The sequence below is a fragment of the Pseudozyma flocculosa genome (genome assembly GCF_000417875.1).
Source record: "Pseudozyma flocculosa PF-1 unplaced genomic scaffold scaffold00005, whole genome shotgun sequence".
NCBI classification, from domain to species: domain Eukaryota; kingdom Fungi; phylum Basidiomycota; class Ustilaginomycetes; order Ustilaginales; family Ustilaginaceae; genus Pseudozyma; species Pseudozyma flocculosa.
The window spans coordinates 687,660-715,499 of NW_006920873.1; the positions used below are offsets into that span (position 1 = coordinate 687,660).

At 63.9% G+C, this 27,840-nt stretch overlaps 10 protein-coding genes across 10 annotated transcripts; 6 read left to right on the plus strand and 4 right to left on the minus strand.

The window, feature by feature from the left end:
* Positions 1–642: 642 nt before the first annotated feature.
* PFL1_02041 (uncharacterized protein) lies at positions 643–2,802 on the plus strand (the record flags this gene model as incomplete). The annotated part of the gene is made up of 1 exon (XM_007879552.1): positions 643–2,802. The coding sequence occupies one exon, from the start codon at positions 643–645 to the stop codon at positions 2,800–2,802; it is 2,160 nt and encodes a 719-aa protein (XP_007877743.1).
* Positions 2,803–3,283: 481 nt separating this feature from the next.
* Positions 3,284–5,199, minus strand: PFL1_02042 (uncharacterized protein; the record flags this gene model as incomplete). Its single annotated transcript, XM_007879553.1, has 2 exons — positions 3,284–4,472; positions 4,634–5,199. The coding sequence occupies 2 exons, from the start codon at positions 5,197–5,199 to the stop codon at positions 3,284–3,286; spliced, it is 1,755 nt and encodes a 584-aa protein (XP_007877744.1).
* Positions 5,200–7,834: 2,635 nt separating this feature from the next.
* On the plus strand, positions 7,835–10,606 carry PFL1_02043 (uncharacterized protein; the record flags this gene model as incomplete). The annotated part of the gene is made up of 2 exons (XM_007879554.1): positions 7,835–8,416; positions 8,525–10,606. The coding sequence occupies 2 exons, from the start codon at positions 7,835–7,837 to the stop codon at positions 10,604–10,606; spliced, it is 2,664 nt and encodes an 887-aa protein (XP_007877745.1).
* A 439-nt stretch (positions 10,607–11,045) lies between these two features.
* Positions 11,046–13,820, minus strand: PFL1_02044 (uncharacterized protein; the record flags this gene model as incomplete). The annotated part of the gene is made up of 1 exon (XM_007879555.1): positions 11,046–13,820. One exon carries the CDS (start codon positions 13,818–13,820, stop codon positions 11,046–11,048), a length of 2,775 nt encoding a protein of 924 aa, XP_007877746.1.
* Positions 13,821–14,234: 414 nt separating this feature from the next.
* On the plus strand, positions 14,235–15,701 carry PFL1_02045 (uncharacterized protein; the record flags this gene model as incomplete). Its single annotated transcript, XM_007879556.1, has 4 exons — positions 14,235–14,758; positions 14,868–15,066; positions 15,151–15,283; positions 15,391–15,701. 4 exons carry the CDS (start codon positions 14,235–14,237, stop codon positions 15,699–15,701), a joined length of 1,167 nt encoding a protein of 388 aa, XP_007877747.1.
* Positions 15,702–15,843: 142 nt separating this feature from the next.
* PFL1_02046 (uncharacterized protein) lies at positions 15,844–16,567 on the minus strand (the record flags this gene model as incomplete). Its single annotated transcript, XM_007879557.1, has 3 exons — positions 15,844–15,905; positions 15,992–16,361; positions 16,475–16,567. 3 exons carry the CDS (start codon positions 16,565–16,567, stop codon positions 15,844–15,846), a joined length of 525 nt encoding a protein of 174 aa, XP_007877748.1.
* A 443-nt stretch (positions 16,568–17,010) lies between these two features.
* On the plus strand, positions 17,011–18,215 carry PFL1_02047 (uncharacterized protein; the record flags this gene model as incomplete). Its single annotated transcript, XM_007879558.1, has 3 exons — positions 17,011–17,590; positions 17,704–18,056; positions 18,168–18,215. 3 exons carry the CDS (start codon positions 17,011–17,013, stop codon positions 18,213–18,215), a joined length of 981 nt encoding a protein of 326 aa, XP_007877749.1.
* Positions 18,216–19,395: 1,180 nt separating this feature from the next.
* PFL1_02048 (uncharacterized protein) lies at positions 19,396–22,067 on the plus strand (the record flags this gene model as incomplete). Its single annotated transcript, XM_007879559.1, has 6 exons — positions 19,396–19,900; positions 20,002–20,144; positions 20,242–20,828; positions 20,930–21,290; positions 21,384–21,439; positions 21,533–22,067. The coding sequence occupies 6 exons, from the start codon at positions 19,396–19,398 to the stop codon at positions 22,065–22,067; spliced, it is 2,187 nt and encodes a 728-aa protein (XP_007877750.1).
* Positions 22,068–22,224: 157 nt separating this feature from the next.
* On the minus strand, positions 22,225–24,307 carry PFL1_02049 (uncharacterized protein; the record flags this gene model as incomplete). Its single annotated transcript, XM_007879560.1, has 4 exons — positions 22,225–22,737; positions 22,992–23,455; positions 23,559–24,132; positions 24,272–24,307. 4 exons carry the CDS (start codon positions 24,305–24,307, stop codon positions 22,225–22,227), a joined length of 1,587 nt encoding a protein of 528 aa, XP_007877751.1.
* Positions 24,308–25,884: 1,577 nt separating this feature from the next.
* On the plus strand, positions 25,885–27,648 carry PFL1_02050 (uncharacterized protein; the record flags this gene model as incomplete). Its single annotated transcript, XM_007879561.1, has 2 exons — positions 25,885–27,381; positions 27,487–27,648. 2 exons carry the CDS (start codon positions 25,885–25,887, stop codon positions 27,646–27,648), a joined length of 1,659 nt encoding a protein of 552 aa, XP_007877752.1.
* Positions 27,649–27,840: the final 192 nt, after the last annotated feature.

Consider the following 27,840-nt stretch of genomic DNA (forward strand, 5'->3'; position numbering starts at 1 on the left):
GGACAAGCCGCCTTGATGCCGGCTGCCTGCCTGCCTGCCTGCCTGCCTGCCCGCCTGCCCGCCCGCACCCCTGCCTGCGCCCCGCTCCGGCGTCGTTGCGAAGATTCAGACCCGAGCCTCTCGAGCCTCGACCTCGGTCTTCGGAACCGCTCCAACCCCGATGCTCCCCAATCGGGACAGACCCTCAATCGGAAGTCAAGTCTCGTTGGAATCTAGCCGACTCCCGAGCCGATCAACGCCCTAGCCTCCACCTGCAGGCTGCTGCACGACAGCGTCGCGGATCGACGGCAGCAGGCCGGCCTGACGGGACGCAGCGAGGGGTTGGGTAAGCTTCCCTCTGGACCCCCTCTCGCTGCTGGACCTTTTGACGTGCCAGAAGCCAGCTCTAAAACAGAGATCCCGGATCTCGAGGCAGGCTGCCGAGCCCGGCTGGGGACCATCATGGACGGGCGGCTCCTGGCCTTTGACGGCCTCCTCTGCCAGCGCCCCCGACGGCTCAGCCTTGGGAGCGGATGAGGGTTCAAAGCAGGGCGGAGCTGTTCCCGAACCAGATTCCTTTCTTCTGTCCCTGCTCCTCTCCATCCCATCGACCAACCTCCATCCCCCAGCGCCTTTCGAGTCGGATCGATCCGACGACCGTTTATGTTTCATCGCCTCCCAACCGCGACTCCCAGCAGACTACTCCTCCTGTACTCGCGTCCTTCGCTCGTTCGCGCGGCTCCTCCGAGACGCGCCGTCTTTGCTGCGCCCACCCACCATCGTCGCCCTCTGGTTACGTCGCCGCCCGACATGGCTCCCAAGCGCAAGACTTCGGCGGCATCCGAAGCCAAGCAGAATGGCAACGAGGCCAACGGTGCCAGCGCCACGCCCGCGTCGCCCTCAAAGACGGTGGAGCAGACCGACCACGAGGAGCGCGCCCTTGACCCCAAATTGGCAGAGCACCCGGACGAGTCCGAGGAAGAGACGTCCAAGCCCCCGGCCAAAAAGTACAAGAAGTCGTCCAAGGCCACCGACCAGAAGGGCTCCATCGACATGGCCCAGAACACCGTAAAAAAGGGATACGGCGCAGACGCCTACGCAAAGGAGGGCAAGGGCTGGCACCGCTCCGACTTCAACCCCAAGGACTCGTCAAAGACGCCACTCCAGAGGCTCGAAGACTCGCTCAAGAAGCACGCCCCCTCCAAGATCGGAAGCGCAGAAGACGGCCGCAACGTCGTCTACTGGATGCGCATGCACGACCTACGCATCCACGACAACCGCGCCCTCGCCCACGCCTCTGAACTCGCAAAGCAGCGCAGGGACAAGGGCAAGGGCGGCAACCTCATCGCGCTCCACGTCATCAGCCCAGGCGACTTCCGCGCGCACGACCGCAGCGCCCGGCGCATCGACTTTGTCCTCCGCACGCTGAGGGACCTCGAGCGCAAGTTTGCCGAAAAGCAGATCCCCTTTGTCGTCGTCACCGTCGAGCCGCGCACCGCCATCATCGACCGCGTCTTTGAGCTGTGCAAGCAGTGGGGCGCGGGACAGCTCACGGCCAACATCGAGTACGAGGTCGACGAGCTGTGGCGCGACGCCAAGATGGTCGACCAGGCCGGCGAACGCGACGTGGCCTTCTCGCTCTTCCACGACTGCTACGTCGTGCCGCCGGGCAAGGTGACGACCAACGACGGCAGGCCCTACAGCGTCTTTTCGCCGTGGAACCGCAAGTGGACCGACATCCTCTCCAAGGACATGTCGCTCCTCGACGAGTCGCCCGAGCCCGAGCCCAACGACAAGGCCATCCGCCAGGACAAGGAGCTGGGCGCGCTGTTCGACCTCGAAAAGCTGGGCGACGGGTACGGCATCCCGGACCAGCTCGAGGGCTTCGAGTGCGCCGACCGCGACTACATGGCCAAGCTCTGGCCGGTCGAGGGCGACGCGGCCAAGAAGGTGCTCGACAACTTCATGGAGGGCAAGGGAGGCAAGACGATCCTCGACGCGCCCGCCAACGAAGGGTCGGAAAACGTCGGCGCCAACTCGAAAGAGTCGCGCATCGGGCGGTACAGCACCGGGCGCAACCTCGTCTCCGAGAACGGCACGTCGCGCATCAGCCCGTACCTGGCCGCGGGGCTCGTCTCGCCGCGCGAGTGCCTGAGGCGGACCATGGCGATCAACAAGAACCGCCTGCACGTCGGCCGCGACTCGGGCGTGGCCATGTGGAACACCGAGGTGTCGTTCCGCGACTTCTACGGCCACGTCCTGGCCGCCTGGCCCAAGGTGTGCATGGGCCACGCCTTTATCACAAAGTACGAGGACGTCAAGTGGGAGACGGACAGCGAGACGCTGCAGGCGTGGAAGGAAGGCCGGACGGGCTACCCGATCGTCGACGCGGCGCAGCGGCAGTGCATCAAGCAGGGCTACATCCACAACCGCGGCCGCATGATCTCGGCCATGTTCCTCACCAAGCACCTCCTCCACGACTGGCGCGAGGGCGAGCGCCACTTTAGCCTCAACTTTGTCGACCAGGACTTTGCCTCCAACAACGGCGGCTGGCAGTGGTCGGCCTCGACGGGCACCGACCCGCAGCCCTACTTCCGCATCTTTAACCCGCTCTCGCAGTCGGAAAAGAGCGACCCGGACGGCGAGTACATCCGCCACTTTGTGCCCGAGCTCCGCAACGTCAAGGGCAACGCCATCCACGACCCTTTCAACCGTCTCAGCCCGGCCGAGTTCAAGAAGCTCGGCTACCCCAAGCCCATCGTCGAGCACAAGCAGGCGAGGGAGAGGGCGTTGAGGAGGTTCAAGAACCCCGGCGACGAGTAGTGCCCGCAGCCCAGCATCCTGGCGTGGCGGCGGGACCCCGACGAGGGTGAGGACGAGAACGAGGGTGAGGACGGATCTCGAAGGCTTGGCGATTCAGTCGTTCTTAATCTAGTGCCGCCGTGCGAGTTGCGCCCATGTCAGCGGCCCCGCCCGTTGTGCGCGACTGTCGGTGCGGTGAACTGACGGATCGATTTCTCAAGACTTCCCAAGGCAAAGACGAGAGGGCGTGTACGAAGGGACCGAGAGGCAGGTAACAGATCGTGAGGTATACAGGTTCGGACGGGGGTTCCTCAGCCGATGTCGTGAAACAGGGGCGAGCAAGGTGGGTCGTGAGCGTTTATTGCGTCGCGGAGCCAGAGGTTCGAAGCGCGGAAGAGTCGTCGAGATGCATCACGAGTCCAGGGGATGCGATGAGCGTGATAAGGGGGTTCCCAAGGACCGGGCGTCACCGAGGACGGCCTCGACGAGGGTCGGCACGCCCCTAGGCGGTGTGGACGTCGAGGTCGTCCTTCTTGCCGTGGCTGGACGAGTCGTCGTCCTTCTCCTTTTCGTTGATGGGGAGCGCGTCGCCGGCCTCGGTGATGCCGGCGAGGCGGAGCAGGCCGACCTCGCGCTGGGCCTGGAGCATCTGCTCGGCCTCCCACTTGGAGCGGCCCGAGTTGTCGCCGAAGAGCTCGTCGAGCTCGTCGAGCGTGCGCTGCTTGGTTTCCGGTACGAAAAAGTAGACGTAGGCGGCGCCGATGATGGACATGAGGCCGAGGAAGATGTAGGCGCCGTACTTGGCCGCCTTGACAAAGTCGGGCGTCGACATGGCGACGGCAAAGTTGTTGAGCCAGTTGCTGCTGGCGCCCAGGCTGACGCCCTTGGCGCGCAGGCCGAGCGGGAAGACCTCGGCCACGACGACCCAGGCGCAGGGACCCCACGAGAAGCCGAAGGCGACGGCAAAGAGCCAGATGAAGACGCAGGCGACCCAGCCGGCGGCCGTGTGGGCGGCCCAGTTGTCGGAGCAGGTGGCAATGATGATGGCGACCGATAGGTGGCAGACACCCATGCAGATGGCGCCGACGATGAGCGTAGGCTTGCGTCCCCAGCTGTCGACGTAGAGGACGGCGGGGATTGTGGCGAGGAACATGGCCACGCCGACGACGCCCGAGGCGAGCAGCGAGATGGTGTTGGAGCTGTCGAGGCCGATCGACTGGAAGATGAAGGGCGCGTAGTACAGGATGAAGTTGACGCCCGTCCACTGCTGGAAGAACATGACGAGGATGGCGACGAGCGTTCGCCTGAGGTTGCTCGGGTTGGCAAACAGGCTCTTGTACTGCGCCAGACCGAGCTTGAACTTGCTGCCCGCCGAGTCGCCCTGGAGGTGCGGGAAGTCGTGCTGCGACAGGCGCATCTCGAAGAGCTTCTGGGCCTTGAGCTCGAGATACTCCATCTGGACGAGCAGGTCCTTCTCCGGAAGGCGACGGAGGTTGGCGATGACGTTGAGCGCCTCTTGATCGCGGCCCTCATTCATGAGCCAGCGGGGAGACTCGGGTACGACAAAGGCCATGCCGGCGGCCAGGATCAAGGCCGGCAGGATCTGGATTGTGATGGGAATGAGCCAGGCAGCCGAGCTCTGTCCCTCGCCCGTACCGCCGATGTAGTTGGTGCCGTATGTGATCCAGTAGCTGTGAACACGTATCGTTCACGAGAATGAACAGGCATCGTTCACGAATGAGGACACGCATCGTTCACGAACGAGAACACGCATATGAACCCATACCGTTCACGCGTCAGTATCTATGCCGAAATCTGTCCTTGACGTATCTCTGCCATCGGGCGGGCTCACCTGATCATGATGCCGAAGGTGATTGCGAGCTGCTGCAGGGAGACGAGAGAGCCTCGGATCTCAGGAGCAGCCAGTTCGGCGTTGTAAAGGGGGACGACCATGCTGAGGGAGCCGACGCCGAGACCGGTGACGGTACGGCCGGCGAGGATGTAGTCATAATTGCCTCCGTGGGTGCAGGCCTGGATGATGACACCGATGATGAAGATGAAGCAGGCGAGGACGGTACAGAGCTTGCGACCGAGCCTGTCGGCGAGGTAGCCGTTGGCGAGGACACCGACCCAAGCGCCAAGCTCGAGGATACTGGTGAGCAGACCACTGAGGGTGGCGTTCTCGATGCCCGTGACACCGCTGGCTCGGGCAAACGAGTTCATGGAGAGGATCTGGCCGAAGAGACCCTGGTTGAAGCCATAGACGAGGCCGCCGAGCGAAGCAAAGACGGCGATCGAAGTGGTGCGGCCGTTCTTGAGTAGTCCGGCGAGACCGGGGGAGCCGGCGAGTTCGATGCGGCGAGCGGCGAGGGTCGCCTCGACACCCGATCCGCCTTGGCTGCTGGCGAAGGGGGCCATGGTGGAGGGTGGGCGTATGAAAGATCGGCGGTAGGAGAAAGAGTGAGGGCACGGAAAGAACGAGGTGGGCAAAGGGGAGGGAGGGAGGGCCTTGGAACAAAAGTCGAGGGGGCCGAGCGTCGAGGCGACGTGGTTTTAACTGAAGGGGGGTGGAGCGCAAGACGATGAACGGGCCAGGCGCAGAGGAGGCGTGGCCCCCATGCTACCGAGCCACTGCCTGACCTGGAGAGCGCCTCGTCGTCTATCGGCTGGGGAGGCGTGGCTGGGTTGCAAAGTCCGGCCTTGCGAGTGTCAGGTGCGAAGCCCACACGGGAGGCGCGGGGCTGATGAGCGAGGGCGTCGCGGTCAACGCAGGGCCAACGTCGCCGGTGTCGCGTCTGGTGGCCACGAGGTAGACAAACGAGGCAAAAGACGTACGAGAAGCGGGGCGTCGGCGCAACGGGGCTAAGGTCAGGTCGTGGTGGGTTGTCTTTGGTCGGCGTGGGGCAGAGGGGCACGGTGCTCATCGAGCTGAAAGCAGGTGCCGTATGGCGTTCTGCGGTAGCCAAACCAGGCAGGGTCTGGCACCGTCGACGGCGAGGTTGCCGGTCGATGTAAAGGCAGGAGGAGCGGACTACACTGTACTGGGGGGGTCATCTGAGCAGAAGGAGCGGGGGCAGAGAGGAGAGTGCGGGGGTGTCCAAGGAACGAGCAGCAAGACACCCTCGGGTAGACTCAGCAGAGAGGAAGAGGTAGAGTAGTGCAGTCAGGCAGGCTGGCACCTCGAGCCCATCTGAAGAAAGCGTGATAGGCTGTCATGCTAGAGCCAGGAGGCGAGCAAGCCACAGCATAGAGGCGGGCAGCCTTGATCCATGCACGACGGCGCGCGCCAAACTCGATCGATGCTGTCGTCGACAACAGTCGAGGGGTCGCCGGCGGCCAGCAGCGCCGATGTCGTTTGCCCCGTCGTCTTTCGATGCCATGGCAGCGATGGGCCCCGCAAACATGCAGATGCATCCTAGCCGCATCGTCCACCGTCACCGTCGACGGTTTCCATGATGGTCCACGACGACGTCTCCGCGCAGTCCGCCTCGTCGCAACTCGTCGCATGGCCAGAGAGGCGTCGCAGAGGCCGATTCAACCGGCGACCCGACCAGGTCACACGTCCCTCCGTCCGTGCTGGTGAGTGAGTTACTGTAGGTACCCTTTTGCCTGGCCCGGTGGCATCCATCCCCCACGCGCCCCCCGCTTCCCTTCGGTTCTCGTTCCCCCGGACGACCGTCGTCGACCGGTGAGGGTCGCCGGTGCGTGTCCAAAACGGGACCTTTTCACCGACTACTGTACTTTGCCGTCGGAAGCCTCCTCGTCTTGTGCTCTACAGAGGCTGACTTGGCCCTGCCTCTGCCACGCCCGGCATCAAGGTGCCGTCGCCTGTCGTGGTCGCGAAGCGTCTTGGTCGAGACGCGCGCCGCCGCCGGCGTTTGCTGCCACAAAGGCGTGCGTAGCTGCCGTGCACCTTACATAGTCTCTTTGGATCCTCGTGGCGGGTGCGCTTGCCCGACACGTACTCTGTCCGCAATTGCCGGCAGACGAAAGAGGTTGTGCGCGCGTAACGAGGCGTCGATGCCGAAGCCGAAGCGGTTGCTCCATGGCCCGGCGAGCTGAGCCTGGTCGCCGTCCCGGTCTCGGCCTGAACCTGCTATGTCCGAGGCGGTCGGATGCTTTCACCCCCTGCCTGCCTGCCGGATCCTTGGCCTCCATCGTGTCCTCTCTGTCTTCCGAGACCGTGTGCTTCCGTATGCCTGCCCCTGACTTGCCGGAGCCGCGTCTTTGGCCTCGAGATCCTGACGGTTCGGGTTGCCGGTCGGAACTGTCATGGCCGTCGATGCCGCCTCGTCTCGGACGTACGCCAACCATTGCCTGCCACAGTCCGCTGCTTGCTTACGGTGAAATCAAGTCGACTGCGCAGTCCACTGTTTCGCCGCCACCCGACTGGGAGCAGGTGTAGTCATACGCCGCGCCGTGGTGGTTCCTGGTGTGGGTGCGCGTGCGCGTGTGTGTGTGGGGAAGCCAAGACATCGGATCGAGCCATTGCTCAAACCGGCGACGTTTGCGACGCATTCGACCCTGCCCGCCCTCTTTGCCTGTCCCTGGCTCGCCCTGCCGGCCTACGATATCCCCTCGACGACCCCCCGCACCGGCGACGACGACCTCCAACAAAAGGCACAAGGACGCTGCGGGGCAAGCACGCCTCAGCTACACTACCGGTACCACAGGTCGTCCGCCGGTCAAGCTTCGGCAATCTCTCGTCGGCGCCGCTCCACTTTGCCTCGCCTCGCCCTTCCGATACGCACGTATGTATGTACCTGCCGTAACGACATTAGCAGCAGCAGCGATACGATTCTCTGGCCGCCATCACGCTCCTCGGCCCTGGTTGCTACCTAACCGCTCTCGCCCCACACACCGGCGTCGTTGATCTTCGGTGCCATCCAGTTGACATCAGCGCAGCATGTATATATAGCACTTTTTCAAACCCAGTCGCAATTGTCATGGTCCAGCATCCATCTCCCTCGTCTCTCAAGCCATTGACCACCTCGTCGATCCCCCCTTGCTCATCTTTTCCCCCCTCCCCAAGGGTCCTCCGCCCCTAGTCACGATGAAGGGCTCGACTCGTGCCGTTCTCTTCCTCGGCGTCTACCTCTCGGCCCTCCTGTGCAGTCTCACCTCGGCCGCCTCGATCGAGCACGCACAGTACCTCCTCAACGCCCGCCAGGCCGCCGAGCACAACACCACCGTTTCAAACAGCCCCGCTACCGAGGGCACCGCCGTCTCTTCGTCCGACACGGTCTCTCCCGACTCTCCCTACAATGCCGCCGGCTTCTGGAGAGGCGGGCCGGAGCTCGCCGACGTCAACAGCCCCTTCCACCCCATCACGGGCAACGGCGGCTGGGAGTGGGCCGTCGAGAGGGCAAAGTCGTGGGTCTCGCAGATGACCATCGACGAGAAGCTCAACCTCACCGCCGGCCTGGCCGGACAGGGTAGGTGCGAGGGCACCCTCGGAAGGGTCGACCGCTTCGGCATCCCAGAGCTCTGCTTCCAGGACGGGCCCGCAGGCGTGCGCACCTCGGACTTTGTCACCGTCTTCCCGCCCGGCCTCACCACGGCCGCGACGTGGAACCGCGACCTCATCTACCAGCGCGCCGCCGCACTCGCAGAGGAGGTCAAGGGAAAGGGTATCGTGAGTGCCGCGGTCGGATGTCCTGGCTGACCAAATCCCTGTGGGCATCGCGGAACGGCGCTGACCATCTTGCTGCCGTGCACCGCCCCATCCGTCCTCGCCGACCAGAATGTACACCTTGGCCCGGCCACTGGCGGTCCCCTCGGACGTGGTCCCTGGCAGGGACGCAACTGGGAGGGCTACGGTCCCGACCCTTACCTCCAGGGCGAGGCCGGCTACCACACCATCAAGGGCACGCAGTCCAACGGCGTCATCGCAACGGCCAAGCACTTCCTCGCCTACGAGCAGGAGACGTTCCGCCAGCTCTACGCCGCCGACGACCCGTGGACGCTCAACCCGCAGAACAACACGCGCAACACGTACAGCGCCAACCTCGACGACCGCACCATGCACGAGCTCTACCTGTGGCCCTTCATGAACGCCGTCCGCGCCGGCAGCGGCGCCGTCATGTGCGTCTACAACCGCATCAACGGCACCCAGGGCTGCGAAAACTCCAAGGTGCTCAACACGATCCTCAAGGACGAGCTCGACTTCCAGGGCTTTGTCGTCACCGACTGGTCGGCCGCGTTCAACACCAGCGACACGTACAACGGCGGCAGCGACGTCGTCATGCCCGGCGGCAACACGGGCGGATACCGCAACCTCGTCGGCGGCAAGAACCTCGCAAAGGCGCTCCAGGACGGCACCGTCAAGCAGGAGCGCGTCGACGATGGCATCGTCCGCCTCTTGACCCAGTACATCCTCCGCGGCCAGGACAAGGACTGGCCCAAGGTCAACTACAAGGACGGCTACATGAACACCTACCTCAACGGCACGCTCGTCAACGAGCACAAGAATGTCCAGGCCGACCACTGGAAGGTGGCCAAGAAGGTGGCAGAGGAGGCCATCACGCTCATCTACAACAAGCGCCAGGGCAAGGGCAAGGGTGGGGCCGAGGCCGGCGCGCAGGGCATCGAGGGGCGCGCGCCCGTCGGCCTGCCGCTCGCCAAGAAGGCGAGGGTGGCCGTGTTCGGTAGCGACGCCGGACCCAACCCGTACGGCATCAACGGCTGCCAAGGCTGGCTGGGCCGCGGATCGCAGCTGTGCCCGGGCAACCACACCTCGAACGGCACCAACGCCATCGGCTGGGGTTCGGGCGCCGGCTACTTCCCCTACCTCATCGACCCGCTCGCCGGCATCTCGGCCAAGGCGCGCGAGTACGGCGGCACCGTCGAGAGCAACCTCATCGACGAGGTCGACGAGGGCGGCCAGAACCGCAAGCTGGTGCAGTCGACGGCATCGATCGCCGATGCGAGCCTCGTCTTTGTCCAGGCGCGCTCGGGCGAGGACAGCGACCGCAGCACCCTCGCCCTCGAGGCCAACGGCGACGAGATGATCAAGGCCGTCGCGGCCGCCAGCAACAACACCATCGTCGTCGTCCACTCGGTCGGCCAGATCTACATGGACGAGTGGTTCGACCACCCCAACATCACCGCCCTCGTCTTCGCCCACCTGCCCGGCCAGGAGTCGGGCTCGACGATCGCAGAGATGCTCTACGGCGAGACGAACCCGTCGGGACGCATGCCCTTCTCGATCCTGGCCAAGAGGGACGCCAAGCACTACCCCAAGATCATCAACGGACCCGTCGACGACCCGCAGGTCGACTTTGAGGAGGGCCTCTACATCGACTACCGCCAGTGGGACAAGCTCAACCTCGAGCCCCTGGTCCGCTTCGGCCACGGCATCTCGTACACCGAGTTCGACTACTCCGATCTCGAGATCAGCCAGACGGGCGACGACGACTTCTACCCGACCGAGGTGCCCACCCAGAGCGGAAAGGACAAGCACCCGGGCGGATCGGCCAGGCTGTTCCAGTACCTGGCCAAGGTGTGCGCCAAGGTCAAGAACGTCGGCCACGTGAGCGGCCACGAGGTGGCCCAGCTCTACCTCGGCTACCCCGAGGCCGCCGAGGCGCCCATCAAGCAGCTGCGCGGCTTCGACAAGCTCATGGACGTCGCCCCCGGATCCACCAAGACGGCCGAGTTCAAGCTGACCCGCCGCGACTTTAGCGTGTGGAGCGTCGAGAAGCAGGCCTACACCATCGTCGACGGCACCTACAAGGTCTGGGTCGGAAAGAGCTCCGACCCCAAGCGTCTCACCCTCAAGAGCTCCATCACCATGAAGGACGGCAAGATCGCCGACATGAAGTAGGTCGCCCTCGCAATGGCCGATAGAGGCAGCGCGGGAGATTATTGTAGAGACGCTAGAGTAGACGGAGTCGCAGCAAGTTTGCGAGCCGACGGGTCAGTCATTCTTAGACGCCGAGCCCGTCTGCGTAAGGTCGTTCAAATATACCTTGTCAAATCGAGGGACCGATGAAGCGGCCGCTTGATGCGGGTCGGCGCGATGCCTGTGCGCGTGATCCGTTTTCGTCGCGGAGTGGCTTCCGCGTCGAACAGCGAGGCAAAGGCACCGACGTCGTCGGGCAAATAGACGGGCGCTTGACCATCTCGTGCCAGAGTCGTGATTGCTAAGTAGAGTGGATGTCGGACAAGTTCTCGGGCATAGAAATGTGGGATGGCGCACTATCGACCCTTTGCCCTTTGGGCCAGCAACCTCGCCACCCGCGTCTTCCGCGTCGTCCCCCTCTCTACACGCCAAAGGCCGCCCTCTTATCCAGCCACCACCTGACGCCTTCCTCCCTCGTCGCCGCATTGAGCGCCTGGAGCGCGTCAAACGTCTTTTCGCACAGCGCTTTCCTGTACCCGACCGAGGCTCGCTCCTCGTCGTCTTCCTGTCGCTTGTGCTCGAGGATGTACGTCTCCGCCTTGGCCAGGATCGATCGGAGCAGCACCAGGTTGACGCAGGGCACGCATGCGATGAGTACGAGCTGCAGCGTGACGAGGCGCGGGTACGCCGTTGCTACCTTTGCCGTCTCGTCGCCTGTCCTTGATTCGGTCGATGCCGACGACGGCGACGAGGCCGAGGCCGAAGCGGCGGCAGATTCCTGCAGCTCTGTCGGTGTAGGCTCGGTCGCCGGATCCGTAGCGGTCGCGTCGACAATCGAAGTCGTCTTGCCGCTTTGGTGCTCCCTCTTTCGCTCCTCGTCGATCGCCTGTGCCACACGCTCAACGACCCACCAGCAGACCGAATCGCTCCGATCCGCGAGCGCACCGACCACGGTGGTGACGGCAAACTCGAGCTGCACGTCGTCCAGCCGGTCTGGGTAGCTGCTCAGCAGCAGGTCGATGTAGAACGGCGCAAGGTCGAACATGCATCGCCGGCGGTGCGTGTAGACTGCCAGCGCCACCGAGTGCGCCGACTCGAACGTCTCCTTGAACTGTGTGTCCTCGAGGTAAGGGCGGCAGGTGGGCAGGAGCAGCTGCTCGATGACCTCGTCCGGAAGCGCCGGCAGCAGCTGCTCCGAGACGTCGAGAAAGTAGGTCGACAGGGAGCGGCGGGCCGCGTTGGTCTCGATCTGCAGCGAGGGCGAGGCGTCCGGCCGGATCCGCTCCAGCAAGGCTATGCAGCCTTCGCCGTCGCGGCCGAGCACATCGAGGGCCGAGAAGAAGACCTTGCGGTAGACGTCGAATCCCTGCGATCCAAAGGTCGACGTGATCCAGTAGAGGTGCGAGAAGGTCTCGAGGATGGACTGGACGATCCGGATATAGGGCTGGGGCAGGTTCGAGGTGCTGGCCGGCGGCCACCGGCTAGCCGCCGCGTTCGCCCCGCCCTCGCGCTCAGCGGCAGGCGGGAAGGTGACGGTGGGCGAGGGGCACATTTGCAGGATCGCGTCCATGAGGGAGTCGAAGGCCATCGTGTAGGAGAACAGCAGCGTCTTGAAGATGGTCCAGAGCTGCGCCGTGTGCGCCCGGGATGCTTCGGCGATACCCGACTCCGGCACGCCTGCGAGCGGGCTAGAGAGCCAGTTCCTCTCGAGGTCCTTTGCAAGCCGGTCCATGCGCTGTAGGATTGGTTCGGCGGTGAGGGAAGTCGCAGCATCCTCCCTGGCTTCGCAGCTTCCCATGAGCAGCATACCTAGGCTGTCGGGATCCTTGGCTGTTGATTCCCGTGCTAGCGCCTTGGACAGCAGCTTGGACAGGGGGCCTAGTGACGAATGCAGGGTCGATCGCGAAAGGCTCTGTGCGAGATGGACGGTGGTGCCACCTCCATTGAGGATCACTTCGCCTCCAACCTCTTCGACGCCGACGTCGTCCGAGAGATGGCTGAGAAGGCACGTCTTTGCTGGACCGCCCTCGAAGAGCGAAAGTATCGCCTCGGAAGTGACCCTGGCCAGCTGCTCCGTGTTGAGGGCGTGGAGCTTCTTGTCGGGCATCAGAGGCGCAAGTTGCGACGCCAGGAAGAGCGGGACGTCCTGGATCTCGCGAAGTGCCTGCAGCTTGGCCGAGCGCGATGAAAGAGCAGTGATCTGTGCCGAGCCGGCGAGCTGCGCAGTGCGCTTCTGGAACTCTCGTTCCCAGTCGTCGGCCTCTTCGCCTTCGCCTTGTCCGCCGGCACCAGTGGAGGCGTCGGCGACATCCTCGCGCAAGGGATCGTCGCTGAGCGCATCGAGGATCTCTGCAAACGAGACGATCCACTCGTCCTCGACAAAGGAGCGGAAGGGCCGTGCGCCGAGCTCGAGAGAAGGGTTGGCACGGATCGCAGCCATCTCTTCCAGGATCGACATGTTGCGCCTGCGTCTGCGCTGATCGCGGAGCAGATAGAGGCCCTGGAGAAGGCCTGTGAGGACAGCGAGGCGAGGAATGGGTAGGCCGCGAGACGTCCTGAATGACTCGGGCTGCGCACTGGCCTCGACCTCGGACATCCCCACGACGATGCTCTCGATCCAGAGCTTTAGGCCGCGGCGGGTCTTCCAGGTGACGGAGCCGCGCGTGGACTGTATGAGCAGGGCGACGCGGCGGTCAAAGGCGGATGCGACGGCATGCAAGATGGCGGTGGAGCGGGAGATGAGGAAGGCCGAGAGACTCTGGGGCGCCTCCGTGCTGCTCTGGACGGGAGGGGTGTTGGTAGACTTGTCGGCGGCGGGGCTGGTAGCGCCGTCCTTGGGCGGAGTGGCCGTTGCAGTGGTTGTGTTCCGGCTCTCTGTCGACCATGCTACCTTTTGCTGGGTCTTGTCGTCTGCGGGCGAGGGCTGGGGCTGGAGGGGCTGGTGCGCAGGAGGGGGCGGTGTCCAGAGGCAGCCTGAAGCGGTGAGGACGCCGATAAAATGGCCGACGTGCTCTAGCTCGAGCTTGGAGAGGTAGTAGGTGATGGAGCCGAAGAGGGTGTTTGTGGAGAGCAATGAGAGGTGCTGTGTGCTGGATGCCGGTGCTGAGAGGAGGCGGCTGAGCGACTGAAATGTGGGGTCGTGGGATGGGTCGATGAAGAGGGGCTCTTTCTCGGTGCTCTGCTTTGGCGACGACATGCTGGCGACGGAGGGAGCACGGAGGGCCCGAGGTTGAAGCGTGCAGCTGTGGCCGCGTAGCAGGTAGAGGCGGGTGAAGGTGGCAGAGGATGTTTGCAGGTGGACGTCGGGAAGATGGCAGCAGACCGGCCCGCCCGTCGTCGAGTAGCAGAGGGCCGGGTCTGCCTGCCTTCTCTGGTGCTCGGTGCGGTCGGTGTGGGGAAGCAGCCGAGCCAGCCGGTTTCCGGTTTCACGCCGGGGCGCCGACCTGGCCTGGCCTGGCCTGCTTCGACTGCTCCACTTTCCAACTTTTCCCTCTGATTTTTCGAGGCACTTTTTCGACCCTCCATCGATGGCTGCCTTCGCCGTCCATCATCATCCTCCCTCCCACACAACCACCCCCAACCGCCTGCCTACCCCGTCGTTCCCCTCAGCATGCCCCAGGCTGGCTCTCCCTTCTCTTCCCCTGGAGCCGCAAAGGCTAACAACGTCCTCTCCCCCTTCAAAAACAGCCAGAACGCCGCAACCCTCCTCGCCAAAAACTCGCCCACCGCCTCGTCGTCCAAGAAGGCCAACCTCAACAACCTCACCCAGTCCCCGAAGGCCACACCCGCAGCCGCAGCCGCAGCCGCGAAACCGGCAAAACCATCGACACCCTCCGGTAGTGGTGGCGCTGGCGGAAGCGGCAGCGGCAGCGGCAGCAGCAGCGGTGTCGCCCGCTCCTTTTCCGGCGCCTCGTCGCCCTACAGCCAGAGGATAGCCAGCCTGGCCGCCGCTGCCACCGGCCATGCCGTCTTCGAATCCCCGCTCCTACCGAGGGAACAGGAGACGACCTACCACCGCAAGCTCAGAACACTCCTGCAGCAATACGCCGCTCAGGCAGAGGCATGGGAAGAGGTCGTCACCTACGACGGCCTCAAACACGCAAAGCAGGCGCTCGACGCCTGGGAGGACCTAGAGTAGGTGCACCTGCGCATCACCCCTGTGCCAATTTGACCGAGGGTCGTGCAGAGCTGACCAGCAAATGCTGCTCCAATTCCGCCGCTTTGGCCACTGCTGCCTCCTCAGATCTGCGAGGAACCTCGGTGCAAGCTCCTCGTCGTCCGGGCCACGGCCAAGGCAGTGGAAGACGGCCGCCATCGCCAACCAGCCCGCAGCTCACGATCCCGTGACAGGACCCGGCGGCCTCAAGGAGCGGCGGATGGCGGATGCGCTGCTGGCAATCGAACGGGCAGAGGTCGGCCTCGCAGACGTGACGACGAGACTCGTGAGCAGATACACAGGGCAACTGCCTCGACGAGCAGTCGACTGCCCGAGCTGACAACGCCCTTCACCCGCCGCTCTGTCGCAGGACAAACACCTGGCCAAGATTGTACAGACGAGCGACGCCATCGCCGCGCTGCTGCCAGACGCTGCAAAGGCCAGAGGGCTCGAGTTTGCCTTTCAGGAGCCAATGTGGGGCACGTGGCCGTTGGAACGCTTCGGTGAGTCGAGAGGAGGCCAGGCGTGGGCGGCGCACCACCGTGTACTCTCCTGACCTCGCAGACGCGCGCTCTCTCACTCTTCCCCTTCTCGTCTATGAACGGCGCAGTCTCGTACATTACCGGCGTCACACCGTCGTATGTCCTATCGACATCCCACCTGGCACTGCTCGTGCCCATCCTGCTGCGGCCCAAGGCCTCGCCAGCGCCCTCGTCTTCGGATCCCAACAGAGTGTCGAAGGCGAGCTTCGCGCGCGAAGATTCGGCGTCCAAGGACGGCAAGCCGGCGGATCCCAACGCTCATCGGAGAAAGGCGTTCGAGGACTGGATCGCGCTGCCCCATCTCGAGACAAAGGGGCGCGGCAGCATGGCCTGGTTCGAGGCCGTCTGTCGGGTCGAGGTCGGCAAGTACCTGGAGTAGGCGCGTCGATTGGGCCTGTGCCGTGCGGCGCTTGGTGGCCGCCGGCTACTAGACTGGCAATCGTTGCTGTAGAGGGATGGACAATCTATTGCAATGTTCTGTTTGTGCAGTCTGCGAGGTTTCGCGCGTGGTCGCGTCGCTCTCAAGCCTTATACTTGGCCATCTCGACTCCGACGTTCTTGTATCCGCACTTTTCGTAGAAGGCTGCAAAAGGGGTTACAGACCGAGCACGGCTGGTGAGCAAAGCGCTGGAGCTCGAGGGGGGCGCCGGCGCTGCTCGTAGGGCTCACCTTCATTGTCGGGGCTGCAGTCGAGGATGACCTTGTAGCAGCCGGCCTGTTCTGCGATGGCGGTGAGGACATGGATGATTCTCTTTCCGAGGCCCTTTCCCTGGCCGTCCTTGTGTACGACAATGTCCTCGATGTGGCCGACCCTGCCGTTGTCGCGGAGGAACTTGAGCTCGACGAAGACGGTGCCGAGTGCGACGATGCGGTCGGTCGCCTTGTCGATAAAGGCGATGGGGTAGTAGGTGTTTGGGGTCGAGAGGATGGCGTCGAAGCGCGACTGCCATGCGGCGAGGCCCGTGTCTGGCGCCTTTGTCAGGTCGGCCAGGACGGTGAGGTGGCCGCGCGAGTAGTCGGTGGACGAGATCGGTCGGACCTGTTGATATTGTGGCGGCGGCGGCGGCGGCGGCGCATGGGCAGGGAGGGAAGGGCTGTCAGTGTGTGGCCAAAGAGGAGAGAAGAGAAGTGGGGGGACCAGGATGGACGCACATGGAGGTTGTCGGGCAGCTCGTCTTTGAAGTGCTGCGGGATGAGGGCTGCGTCAAAGGCGAGCTTGAGCTCCGAGTCTGGCGTGAAGGACATGTTGCGGGAGAGTATGAGAGGCAGGCAGGGAGGATGGTCGTGTAGGGTTCAGTGGCAAGGGGAGGATGGCCAGCCGGGTCGAAGGTCGAGGGTCGAGGGTCGAGGGTCGAGGGTCGAGGGTCGAGGTGTTGGCGGCGTGTTGGTCTCTTGTGGCGCGGCGCGTTGTTTGTCTGCCGCACGGACGCCTACAGTAAGCAGGCAGGCCGCACACACCACCAGCCTTGCCCGGGTCCCCTCCCTCGGGTCCCAAAAAGTCGGCAGGCGGCGGTCAGGCGGGTTAAAGAAGACGGCGAGCAGGCACGACAAAGAAGCCGCACGCAACCAGCTCCACCTCTTCTTCCTGGCTGCCACACCTTCTTCTTGGCGTCCTGTGCCGACCGCCTCCCGCTCCTCTTTGCGCTCGCTAACCCGCTTGCCCCGCCAATCCCCCCCCCCCCAACGCCATGTCCATGCCTCGTATCGCCACCAGCATCGTCGGCCACGCACGCACAGCCGGCGTCGCAACTGCTCGCCGCGCCGCCACCGCCGCACGGCCGGCTTGCCGCCATCAGTCGACTTTCAGCCACTCGAGCACCTCCCGAGCTGCTGGACCGCCAAGGCCTCTGGCTGTCTCCACGGCTGCCGTTGCACTCGGCATCGCTGCTGCTTGCTACTACTCCACCCTCTCCGGTCCCATCGAGCTCGAAGCGGCCTCGGACATCAAGACGGCCGCCAGCCTCCCATCGCTCTCCAGCCCGGATTCGCACCTCGTCATCGACCCAGACACCAACCAGGCACTCCCCCTCTACCTGCCCACGCCTGCCTCGTCTCTACCCGCGGGGACAGGTAAGCTCAGGCTAGTCGGCCTGGGCGTACGCACCGTCTCGTTCCTGCGCGTCCGCGTCTACGTGGCCGCATTCTACGTCGACGAGAACCGACTGCAGCAGGTCGCGGCCCAGGGCGGCTTCCGAGGAGACGCCGACAGCATCGAAAAGCAGGTCCAGAAGCTCATCGATCAGGGAGCACCGTGCGCCATCCGCATCGGTACGTATCCGCCGCGTCACCGCCGCACCACCGCCGCTCCACCGCCGCACCACCGACTAGCCTTGTGCGAGCACGCATGCTGACCTCTCCTTCGGCTCTCACGACGATTCCAGTGCCGGTGCGGTCGACCGACTTCGCGCACCTGCGCGATGGCTTCGTCCGCGCGCTCCAAGGCCGACTCAAGAAGGCGATCAAGGAGTCGACGATCCCATCGGGCACGGCCGCCGAGGAGACCTTCTCGCGGGGCATCTCCGAGGTCAAGGAGGCGTTCCCGCGCGGATCGGTGCCAAAGGGGTCGGCGCTCGACCTGGTCCTCGTCCCCACCGGCAAGGGTGCCAGCCTGAACTTTGAGTACGACGGCAAGGTGTTTGGCTCGGTCCGGGCTGGAGAGGCCGAAAAGGGATTCACGGTGGCGCGAGAGCTCGCATTGGCCTACTTTAGCGAAAAGGGCGAGATCAGCACGCCGGTGAGTGCCCGAGCTGCAGTGGGATGCTGGCCAGGGCGACGACGACCATCGATGCTGACAATCGGGCTGAGAACCTTTGAACCTCGTGTTCCTTTCTCCGTGGCTGTGCAGTTGAAGAAGTCGGTCGAGGAAGGCATGTCAAAGGCTGTGGGTGCTTGACCAGAGTCATGCTGACGTCCACCGCAGAGACGGAGCTGCAGTTACAACCATACCACCGCTTTGGACATTGATCGAAACGATTGCATTCTGTGCTTGAGTCGGTGGAGGGGGTCTTAGGGGTATCGGCCCGACGAACGGGACCATTGCCGCTACGGTGCCGATGAGTCACGGAGCCATGGTGGTGGCCCGAGAGCGGATGGCGTTGCGGCGTGAATGCCGCCAGGCCATGCATGGCTTTAGCGGTGACGAGGAGAGGTGTACCGGTACGAAAGAGGCCGAGGCGTAAGAGTATCGGCTGCTCGATGCCGTTGCGGCGACGGGACTGGCAGGCCTGGCAGAGCTTTGCCAAGCTGCTATGGCATCGGGGCTTCACCCTCGACGCCTTCCAGGGGTCCCATTCTTGATTCTTTGACGGAAAAGGAGGAGCGCCTTCGACGGTTGGCCGCCCTGCCTGCTCTGCCTCGTCTCGGCCTCTACCACGGCCAAAAGCGAGGGGCTTGACGAGGCCCATCTGGGCCCACAAACGACTCATCCGCCTGGCCTGGCCCTGCAGGGACGACGAGACTCCGTGCGGAACACCGGCCTGCTGGAAAAATTTCCCTCTGCTCGACGCCGGCACCTTGGTGGCCTCGCCCCCGCCCGCCCGTAACTACGACAATCTTCGGCTTCGTTCGGTCCATTTCCTCGCCAGTGCCGCCGAACAAAGCGACACGGTGACCCCTTCCCGAGCTCAGCTCGAGTCAAGGCTAGTCGAGTCGAGTCGGGAGAGCTCGTCGGCTGGTGCGCACCTTGCATCGTACCGTGACCTTCAACTCCCATCTGCTTGTGCCCTATCCCAGCCATACCATCCTAGGCTCCCTCGCGCCCTCTCCCCCGCTCATCGAGCACTTCACGGCCTTTCCGGGATCCTTGGGCATCTCTCGCGTGCAGCCTTACATCACCACCACCACCAGCTTCGTCCTGCCCTTGCTCGCCTTCATCATCATCGCTGGATATCGCCAAGGTGCCGCTTAGACCGCTTGCTCCTCCTCGCCCATCGTTCAATGGCTCGACAATCTATTGCTACGACCGCTGCTCTGCCACTATAGAAACCTAGACCAACCCGTCACTAACGCGTCCGCCAGCCTACCAGCAGCATCTCACCACCATACACACCCGTCGCCGCACAGCCCACAGCGCCATGGCGAGACCCAACGCGACAGAGCCCCATACTCCGCCCGTCTACCTGGGCGCATCCCTCACCCCTGGCTCACAAACGCCCGTCGACTCTACACCCGCCTCTTCCGCCTCGACCTACGACACGCGTGCACCGCCAAGTCAGGCCGCCGGCCTCGAAGATGCCGACCCGGTCAAGGACGCCGAGTCATCGTCAGCGGCGCCGGCGCTCGGTCGCTCTGGCACCCGCCTCAGCTTCAAGCCGGATACAAAGGAGCGCGCCGCCGACGTCAAGGACGAACTGATGCGCAGGCAACGAAGCCGTCGCGGAGACGCCGCCGTCGCTGCCACCGCAACACCGGGTCGCCTCGAGCGGGTCGGATCGACGGCATCGCAGTGCAACCGCTGCGCCAGCCCCAACTACCCGGCCTCGGCCCTCTCCCTCACCCAGACACGGTCGCAAGATCCCTCGGCCATCTACATCGACTGGCCGCCAAACGACCCAGAAAATCCCTTCAATTGGCCCAAAGGTGAGGCCATCTGCTCAGACCCACGCCGTGCTGTGGCATTCTGGCTGATAGAAACACTCCTCCCTGATGACGATGCATCCTGGCTACGCCACCGCTCCCAGGTCAACGGTGGCTGTTGGCAATGACATGCTTCTTCTTCACCACCTGCACCGCCTTCAACGCCACCGGCTATCCGATCGCCGCACCTGCAGTTGTCGAAGCCCTTGACACGACGACCACGCTGTATCTTCTCGGCAACACCCTGGTGAGTCTGCCGTCCAGCAGCCGTGACAGTGTCGCGTGGGCAGTCGTCGTACTGACACTCGTTTGCCGATTGCACGCTTTGGCCCGCTACTCCGCAGCACCTGATAGCGGTCGCAGTCACTCCGATGATCCTGGCACCGGCCTCTGAAGTCTACGGACGTCGACCCATCTTCCTGGTGGCGACCTTCCTGTTCACGGTCCTCTTCATCCCACAAGCGCTCGCACCCAACATTGCAGCGATCCTCATCTCGCGCTGGTTCCAAGGCATGGCGGGCTCGGTCGGCAACAGCATGGCCGCTGGGCTCGCGAGCGACCTCTTCGTTGCCAAGGACCGCGGCTTCGTCATGAGCCTCTACGCCGTCTGCGTCTTCCTCGCCCAGGGTGCCTCGCCCGCCCTGACGACCATCACCCTGGCCCATCACTCGTGGCGCGTCGCATTCTGGTGGTACGGCGCCGTCGCCCTCCTGGGCTTCGCGTGCATGGTCCTCTTCATGAAGGAGACGCGCGGGCCCGTGCTCCTCAGCCGGAGGGCGAGGAGGTTGACAAAGGAGACGGGCAAGCTGCACCGGTGCCGCGCCGACGACGAGAGGCTGAGCGTTGCCATCATGATTCGCATCTCCCTCGTCCGGCCGTTTCAGTACCTGCTGCTCGAGCCGACGGTGCTGAGCTTCTCGCTGTGGATCGGGTGAGTTGTTTGAGTCGCCGAGCTATGCGCTGGTTCTTCTCTTGGCCCATGACCGGCGGCTGACTGCTTGCTCTTCGCACCCTGTTGCCCGCTTTCCTCAGCTTCCTCTGGGGCCTCATCTTCATCTCACTCGAGGCGGTGCCCATTGTCTTTGCAGAGTACGGCTGGGACGCGACCGAACAGAGCCTCGTCCTCCTCACCCTGACGCTCGGCGGCGCGCTGGGATACGGCTTCAACTTTCACCAGGAGCGCCTGTACGCGCGGCAGACCAAGAAGTACGGGGGCAAACCGCCGCCCGAGGCGCGGCTGTACTATGCGTGCGCCGGCGCCGTCGTGGTCCCCGTCGGCCTCTTCATCTTTGCATGGACGGGTCAGCCGAGCGTGCACCCAGCCGCGCCCATCGTCGGCTTGACCATCTTTGCTACCGCCCTCTTCCCCATCTACCTGGCAGTGTTCAGCTACGTGAGTGTCTGGCTGCGGCTGTTGCAGACGGAACTCCGTCCCTACCCGCAGAAGCTGACGGTCTCCTGTGGTTCCCGACGTCCGATCTCACAGCTCGGTGACGTCTATGAGCGCTATGCCTCGAGCGCACTTGCAGCGCAATCGTTCCTGTATGTCTCCTCCCTTTCCTCCGATTTGACCCCAGCGTCCTTTCTCCTGACCATGCATCCTTACCGCCCTCGACGTTTTTGCCCATCTTGCAGACGAAATGTCCTCGGCGGATGCTTCCCGCTCTTTTCGGCCTCAATGTACCGCCAACTGACGCCGCGCATCGCGTCGACGGTGCTCGGCGCGCTCGCCGTGGCGCTGGGCATCGTGCCCTTCATCCTGTTCAGGTATGGCGACCGCATCCGGCAACACTCAAAGGCGGCTATGGCGCTGCAGCGCGAGGAGCGCGAGGCCATCGAGTTTTTCGAAAAGGAGGAGGCGCGGTTGCGCGCCAAGGAGGAGAGGAGGCTCAGGAGGGAGAGGGCGCAGCGGCAGCGGGACCAGGAGGGCGTGATTGGAGAAGAAAAGGTGGTGGAGGAGGAGGGCGAGCACGAAGACGAGCGAGAGGAGATGGAGGAGGCTAGGGACGATGCGGATCGCACGGAGGACGACGAGAAGGCGGCGGCGGCCGAGGGCAAGGACGACGAGGACCTCGAGCTGGGTCGCACCAGGTCAAAGCCCTCGCAGCTGGGCCGCCGTATGTCGTCGTGCGACTGCGCAGGCGGCATGCCCTCGGTCAGCATCTCCTGATCAGCCGCTCGCCCTGCACCGACCCTTCTAGCAGCAGAGCAGCCTGCAACATCTCACCAACAACGCCTTCACATACCCGACGAACTCGGACATGTCTCTTTAATGTATTTCACCTGGCAACCCTCACCGACCATAGCATTGCATCACGAGACGACACTCAGACCAGCTTATCACCCGTCCTCGTCGGTGCGAACCTCGGGTCCTCGTCGACCCTGAACGGGTTCCATCCGCGTTCGTCGCCAAAGAGCGCCTTGCGGAGCGGGGTGAAGCAGTGTTCCTTCTCGCCGAAATCGGCCATGGCGACGAGGTAAAAGGCGGCCGCGCTCCCCGCGATGCCGCCCAGGACGTTGGCGATGCGCTGCCAGCGCGCCGGCGGCGCATCCTCGTTCTTCGTCACACGTCGGAAGAACTTGCGAGACTGCCGCAGGTGCTCGTCGAGCGTCGGCTCGCCCTCGCTCCCCGGTCGGGCCCGTCCAGGGGTCGGAGAGGTAGGGTGCAGCGAGGATTCCGGTGCTGTCCAGTACGAGGCGTCGTCGACGGGCGAAGGTAGGTGCGTCGAGGTCGAGGTCGAGGTCGAGGTCGAGGCCGTATCGGCGGCATTGGAGGTGGCGCTGGAGGGCGTATTTGGGCAGGTGGTTCCGTCCGACACTTCTGTTCGGACTCGCGGCGACTGGGAAGCGACAAATCGAGGAGAACACATTGCGAACGTCAGCCTTGGATCCCCGGGCCTCGGCGCAGCTTCACACAGAACAGGATCCCGAGCGACGAGGAAATGCCAGCAGCGTTGCGATTGAAGGTGAGGAAAAGCGGGCGCAAGCGACTTGTACGACAAGAGATCGGACCCCATCCTTCCTCTGCCTCGCCCTCCCTTCCCTCAGTGGCTAGACTCACCCCCTTCTCGCGTCTCTACTGTTGGCTGCTCACATTGGCTCTCTCCACCTCCTTGCTCGTCTTGGTCCGGAGGCTGAGGGCGTGCAGGCCCTTTTCAAACTCGTCGGCCATTAGCGCGTTGACGGCGCGGTGCCGCTTGATCTGCGTCATGCCCTCGAACGCATCGCTGATGACCTCGACGAAAAAGTGCGTCTCGCCATTGCCACCGCCCTGCGCCGCCATGGCGGCGTGGTGGGCGTGCTTGCTCGAGTCGTTGCGGATGTTGATCTCGGCCGGCGCGAAGGCGGCCTCGATCTTGGACCGCATCGAGTTCTCGATGCCCGTCGGCGCCTTTGAGGCAGCCGAGGACGAGAACGCGCGAGCGCCGGCGGGTGTGGACATGGCGCGAGGGGGCGGGGTGGCGGTCGAGATGGTGGCCTTCGACTTGGCGGGTCTAAATGGCAGGACGGTGAACGGGATCCTGACTTCAGTCTTGGTGGCGTGGATCTTGACCAGCACTATGGTGCGGACCACGCACGCGAGGACAGAGGCAAGCTTGTCAGCGATTCGGCCGATCCCCTCCAGTCACACGCGATGGCGCCGACCTGCGCGAACACTCACATTCGTACTTCCCTGTCCTCTTGATCTTTCCAGGCTTCTCCGAATCTTCAGACTGCTCGCTGACGATGTTGAATTTGCAGGCGTTCGAGATCTGCTGCGCGGTCAGCCGGTTCAGGGGCGCAGGGATGCCGTCCTTGGCAAAGTCTGTCTCGAGCTCAAAGACGCGGTAGCGTTCGCGGAGGAGGTCGACGATCTGATCGACCGAGACGCTGCCCTGGATCTGGAGCGGCGGGTCGGGGAGCTGGCCTGCTGGGACGTTGGACTCGCGGGTGGTGCGCCGAAGCAGAGTGATGTGCGGTACCCTTTCGAGCTTGCGACGAAGCGAGAGCAGCTGGACTGGTCCGAGATCCTTTTGCACCTCTGCCCGTGCCTTTTGAGCTTCGAGCTGCTGCTTGACCTCTGCGATCTGCTGCTCAAGGAGCTTGTTGGCTGCCTCTTCGCGGAGTCGTTCCGTAAGGCTGGGGAGGGGCTGGTAGACGGCTTGCTTGGAAGGGAGCAGCGCGTTGCGCATGCGACCCGGCTGGACCAGGCAAACGTGACCGGCCTTGCCGAGGCCGGGGGTGTCGACGAGGAGCTGTACGCGGACGAGTCGGCGTTGCGAGAGTGTGGATGCCTGGATGAAGCCGAGATGGCAGTGCGCCAGACGTGCGAGGGCGAGGTCAGGACCAATGCGCGAGCATCGAGAGCAGGATGACGGCATCAAGAGGGCTCACCGATTGTGCGAGGGAACAGACGGAAGAAGGCCTCATTGCGAGGTCAATGTGGGATCCGACGGATGACGCCTTTGACGAGACGAGGGCGTGTCAGGGCGGTAGGGATCGTAGGGCTGCGAAGGTGTTGGGTATTGGACAGGATGCCCCGAGACGATCAGTGCAGAGATGGCAGTGCGGGCGGCGGGTGTGGCCTCTGCGGCACGGGGAAAATCCTTGCTTCTTGGCTCTGGTCTTGATTCGGGCGAGAGAGCGAGCCCGTCAGGTCACCGCTCGCTCGCTGACTTGCGAATCAAATTCTCGGATCTCGGCCTGTCCTGTAGCCGCTGATAGGCTGAGCGGAGAGGGCCGGAAGGTGCCCCATCAAAACCAGGGCCCTGCCTGGCCGGGCTCCATCGAAGAGAGGGGACGGCCCTTTTCAGCCTTGCGCCGCTCGCGGGTGGTCGCAGGCTACGACAAACTTGTTTCGTCAACGAAGACCGATGTGTATACCTTTAGGCCGGATTCTTTAGAGACAGTGGTGCGCCAAACCACTTTCACCAAGGGCCGCTTCTTTTCAGTGGCTGCGGTGCGCCACCCTCTTTCGTAAACGTAGACCGGGGCTTATTTTGTGGGCTTGCTCGCAGGCAGCTATCAAAGGCCAGAGATCTTTAGAGTGGTCGCCAGCCACTGGGGTTTATTTTGTGTGCTTGCTCGCAGGCAGCTAAAGGGGGGAAGGGGGGGGGGGGGGTTTTCAGGCCGATTTCTTTTAGAGTGGTGCGCCTGACCACTATATTCGTCCCTCGGGACCTGGCCCGCTCGCAGGCGGCCGTCTGAGGGGAGAGAAGGGAAGAAAGGAAAGTGAGGAAGGGCAGGTAGATATACCTTTTCGCCCTTCGGTTTGGCTGAGGAAACGGGCGGCGCCAGGGAGGCCGCTGGGGGCTGGGGACACTGGCCCAGTGCCTGCCTCTGCCCACCGCGAGGCGGCGCTGCCTGTCCCCTGAGCAGGGAAAAAAAGGGGCTTCGCTGGCTTAACCCCGAAAAAAGGGGCCATAAAGTCCGGGCGTGCGTTATGTCCGGCAGGCAACTCCAAGAAATTGACGTGATTCGAGCCTGGAGATAAGGCTTACGGCCGTAACTGAATCTTTGAACCTGCCTAAACACCGATATCGCCGAGAGAGGGGCCCATCCTTACGGCCGTAAGCCAAACATGGTGTGGCATCAAAGTCGATACCTCCGGGCCCCGGACATATAAGAAAGAGTTACGGCCGTAGGTGACCTCAAAACATCGGTACCTCCGGTTCCGGCAGCGATCGCGTCTGTCGAGAAGAACTCGGGAAGGACCGAGGGAGGGTCAGCCCGTCGAGCTGCAGAGGCTGCCCACCGCTGCCCCCTCCCAGACTGGCTGTCTACGTAAGCGGGTCAAGGACCCATCGGGTTGGGCCGAGGCGAGGCGAGGCGTGGCTAGCAGGCGGGAATGCTCCTTTGCTCTGCCAGACCATCATCCCCCCTCGCACGCTTCCAACTCATCACCTGTTAGACGCCTCGGCTTCCGTTCCGGCCATAGACCCTCGCTCTGTCGCGCAACGCGTCCGGCCTCGCGACTACCGCAGACGCGCGGCTGTCCTTCGTTCGGCATGCCGCCACGTATCCCCCCATCAGCCGTCGGCCTGGCCCGCTCCTCGGCCAGGTCATCTGCGGTCCGGTCAAGGACACAGCGGCATCATCATCAGCCGCAGCTCAGTCGGCAGTCGACGTGGGCCGCCGCTGTCGACCAGGCAAAGAACCTCGTCCAGGACCAGATCCGACACATGCCCGGCTCATCCTCGTCATCCTCAGCATCGAGCGCATCGTCTTCAGGCTCGCCGTTGTTTGGATCGCCCTCGGGCCCAACCTCCGGCCAGATCATCACCGACCCGATATCGCTCGTCTCGTCTGAGCTCTCATCGCTTCGCTCCAATGTCTCGTCCCTCCTCGGCTCTGGCCACCCGTCGCTCGACACAATAGCAAAGTACTACTTCCAGGCCGAGGGCAAGCATGTTCGCCCGCTCATCGTGCTGCTGATGAGCAAGGCCACCAACGGCATCTCGCCCCTCTGGCCCGAGCTCGTGGCGCACGCCGAGCGCACCCGGCCCAAGGACGACGCTGGCAAGGCCATCGAGCGCGACATGGGCATCAACGAGCCCCTCAGCCCCGACGCTGTGCTCAACGACTTCAATCCGCACATGGAGAGCATCGAGGGCTCCTTGAAGCCTGGCTTCTCGTCCTCTGGCGCCATGTCGGCCGCTGACGCTACCGCGCTTGGGGCATCCGCCGACTTCAGCGGCATTCTCCCGACGCAGAGGAGGCTGGCCGAGATCACCGAGATGATCCACGTCGCCTCGCTGCTCCACGACGACGTCATCGACGCCTCCCCGCTGCGTCGCGGTGCGCCATCGGCGCCCTCGGCGTTCGGTAACAAGCTCAGCATCCTTGGCGGCGACTTCCTGCTCGGGCGGGCCTCGGTGGCGCTAGCGCGGTTGAGGGACAATGAAGTGGTGGAGCTGCTTGCCACAGTCATCGCCAACCTGGTCGAAGGCGAGGTGATGCAGCTCAAGAGCCAGGCGGCCAGCGAAGGGCAAGAGGCGCATGCAAAGAGCGACCACGCCTCGTTCTGGGAGTCCGAGGGCCTCTCGGCGCACAACCAGGGCCTGGACAAGGCTCAGGCGGTCGGTCCGTCCGAAATGCCCAAGCTGGGGCCGACGCCCGCCCACTTCAGCCTCTACCTCCAGAAGACCTATCTCAAGACGGCCGCACTGATTGGCAAGTCGACGCGCGCATCGACCATCTTGGGTGGATGTGGCGCAGAGGCCATTGCTCGGGCAGGTCTGGGCGGCGACGTGGCGGAGAGGATGAGGCAGGTTCGGGATGCCGCCTACGGGTATGGTCGCAACCTCGGCATCGCATTCCAGCTGGTGGATGACCTTCTCGATTTCGAGGCCACCTCGGCCGCATTCGGAAAGCCATCGGGCGGTGCCGATTTGAGGCTCGGATTGGCGACGGCACCCGTGCTGTACACGTGGCAGGAGATGCCCAACGAGGGCATCGCAGAGATGGTGGCGAGACGGTTCGAGGGTGAAGGCGACGTCGAGAAGGTGAGCATCGAGTTCGCCGGCTGAACGTGGACGGCCGAACCGCCGACCTCGCCCTCGCCGTTGACACAGCTGATCCCACCTCCATACTCGCATCCCCTCTCACAGATGCTCAATCTCGTCTCAAAGTCTCGCGGCCTGGAGCGGACCGCTGCCCTGGCAAAGGACCACGCACGGAGGGCAAGGGAAGCGCTTGATGTGCTCCCGGACAGCGACGCCCGGCAGGCGCTGCTCAAGCTCAACGATCAGGTCATCAAGCGTGTCCGCTAGGAGCGTACCTCGCTATCCACGTCACTACACCCGCAATAACGCCGCCCGACGACGGCTTGCTCATCCTCGCTCTGAGGCTTGCTGAATCTAGATTGCTCACGGCCTTGCATTCGGGCCCTGACCTACCCATCTGCCTGCACGCTCTGCCACTGTTCGGATCAGGGACCAGTCCTGCCGGCATCGTCTCAGCAT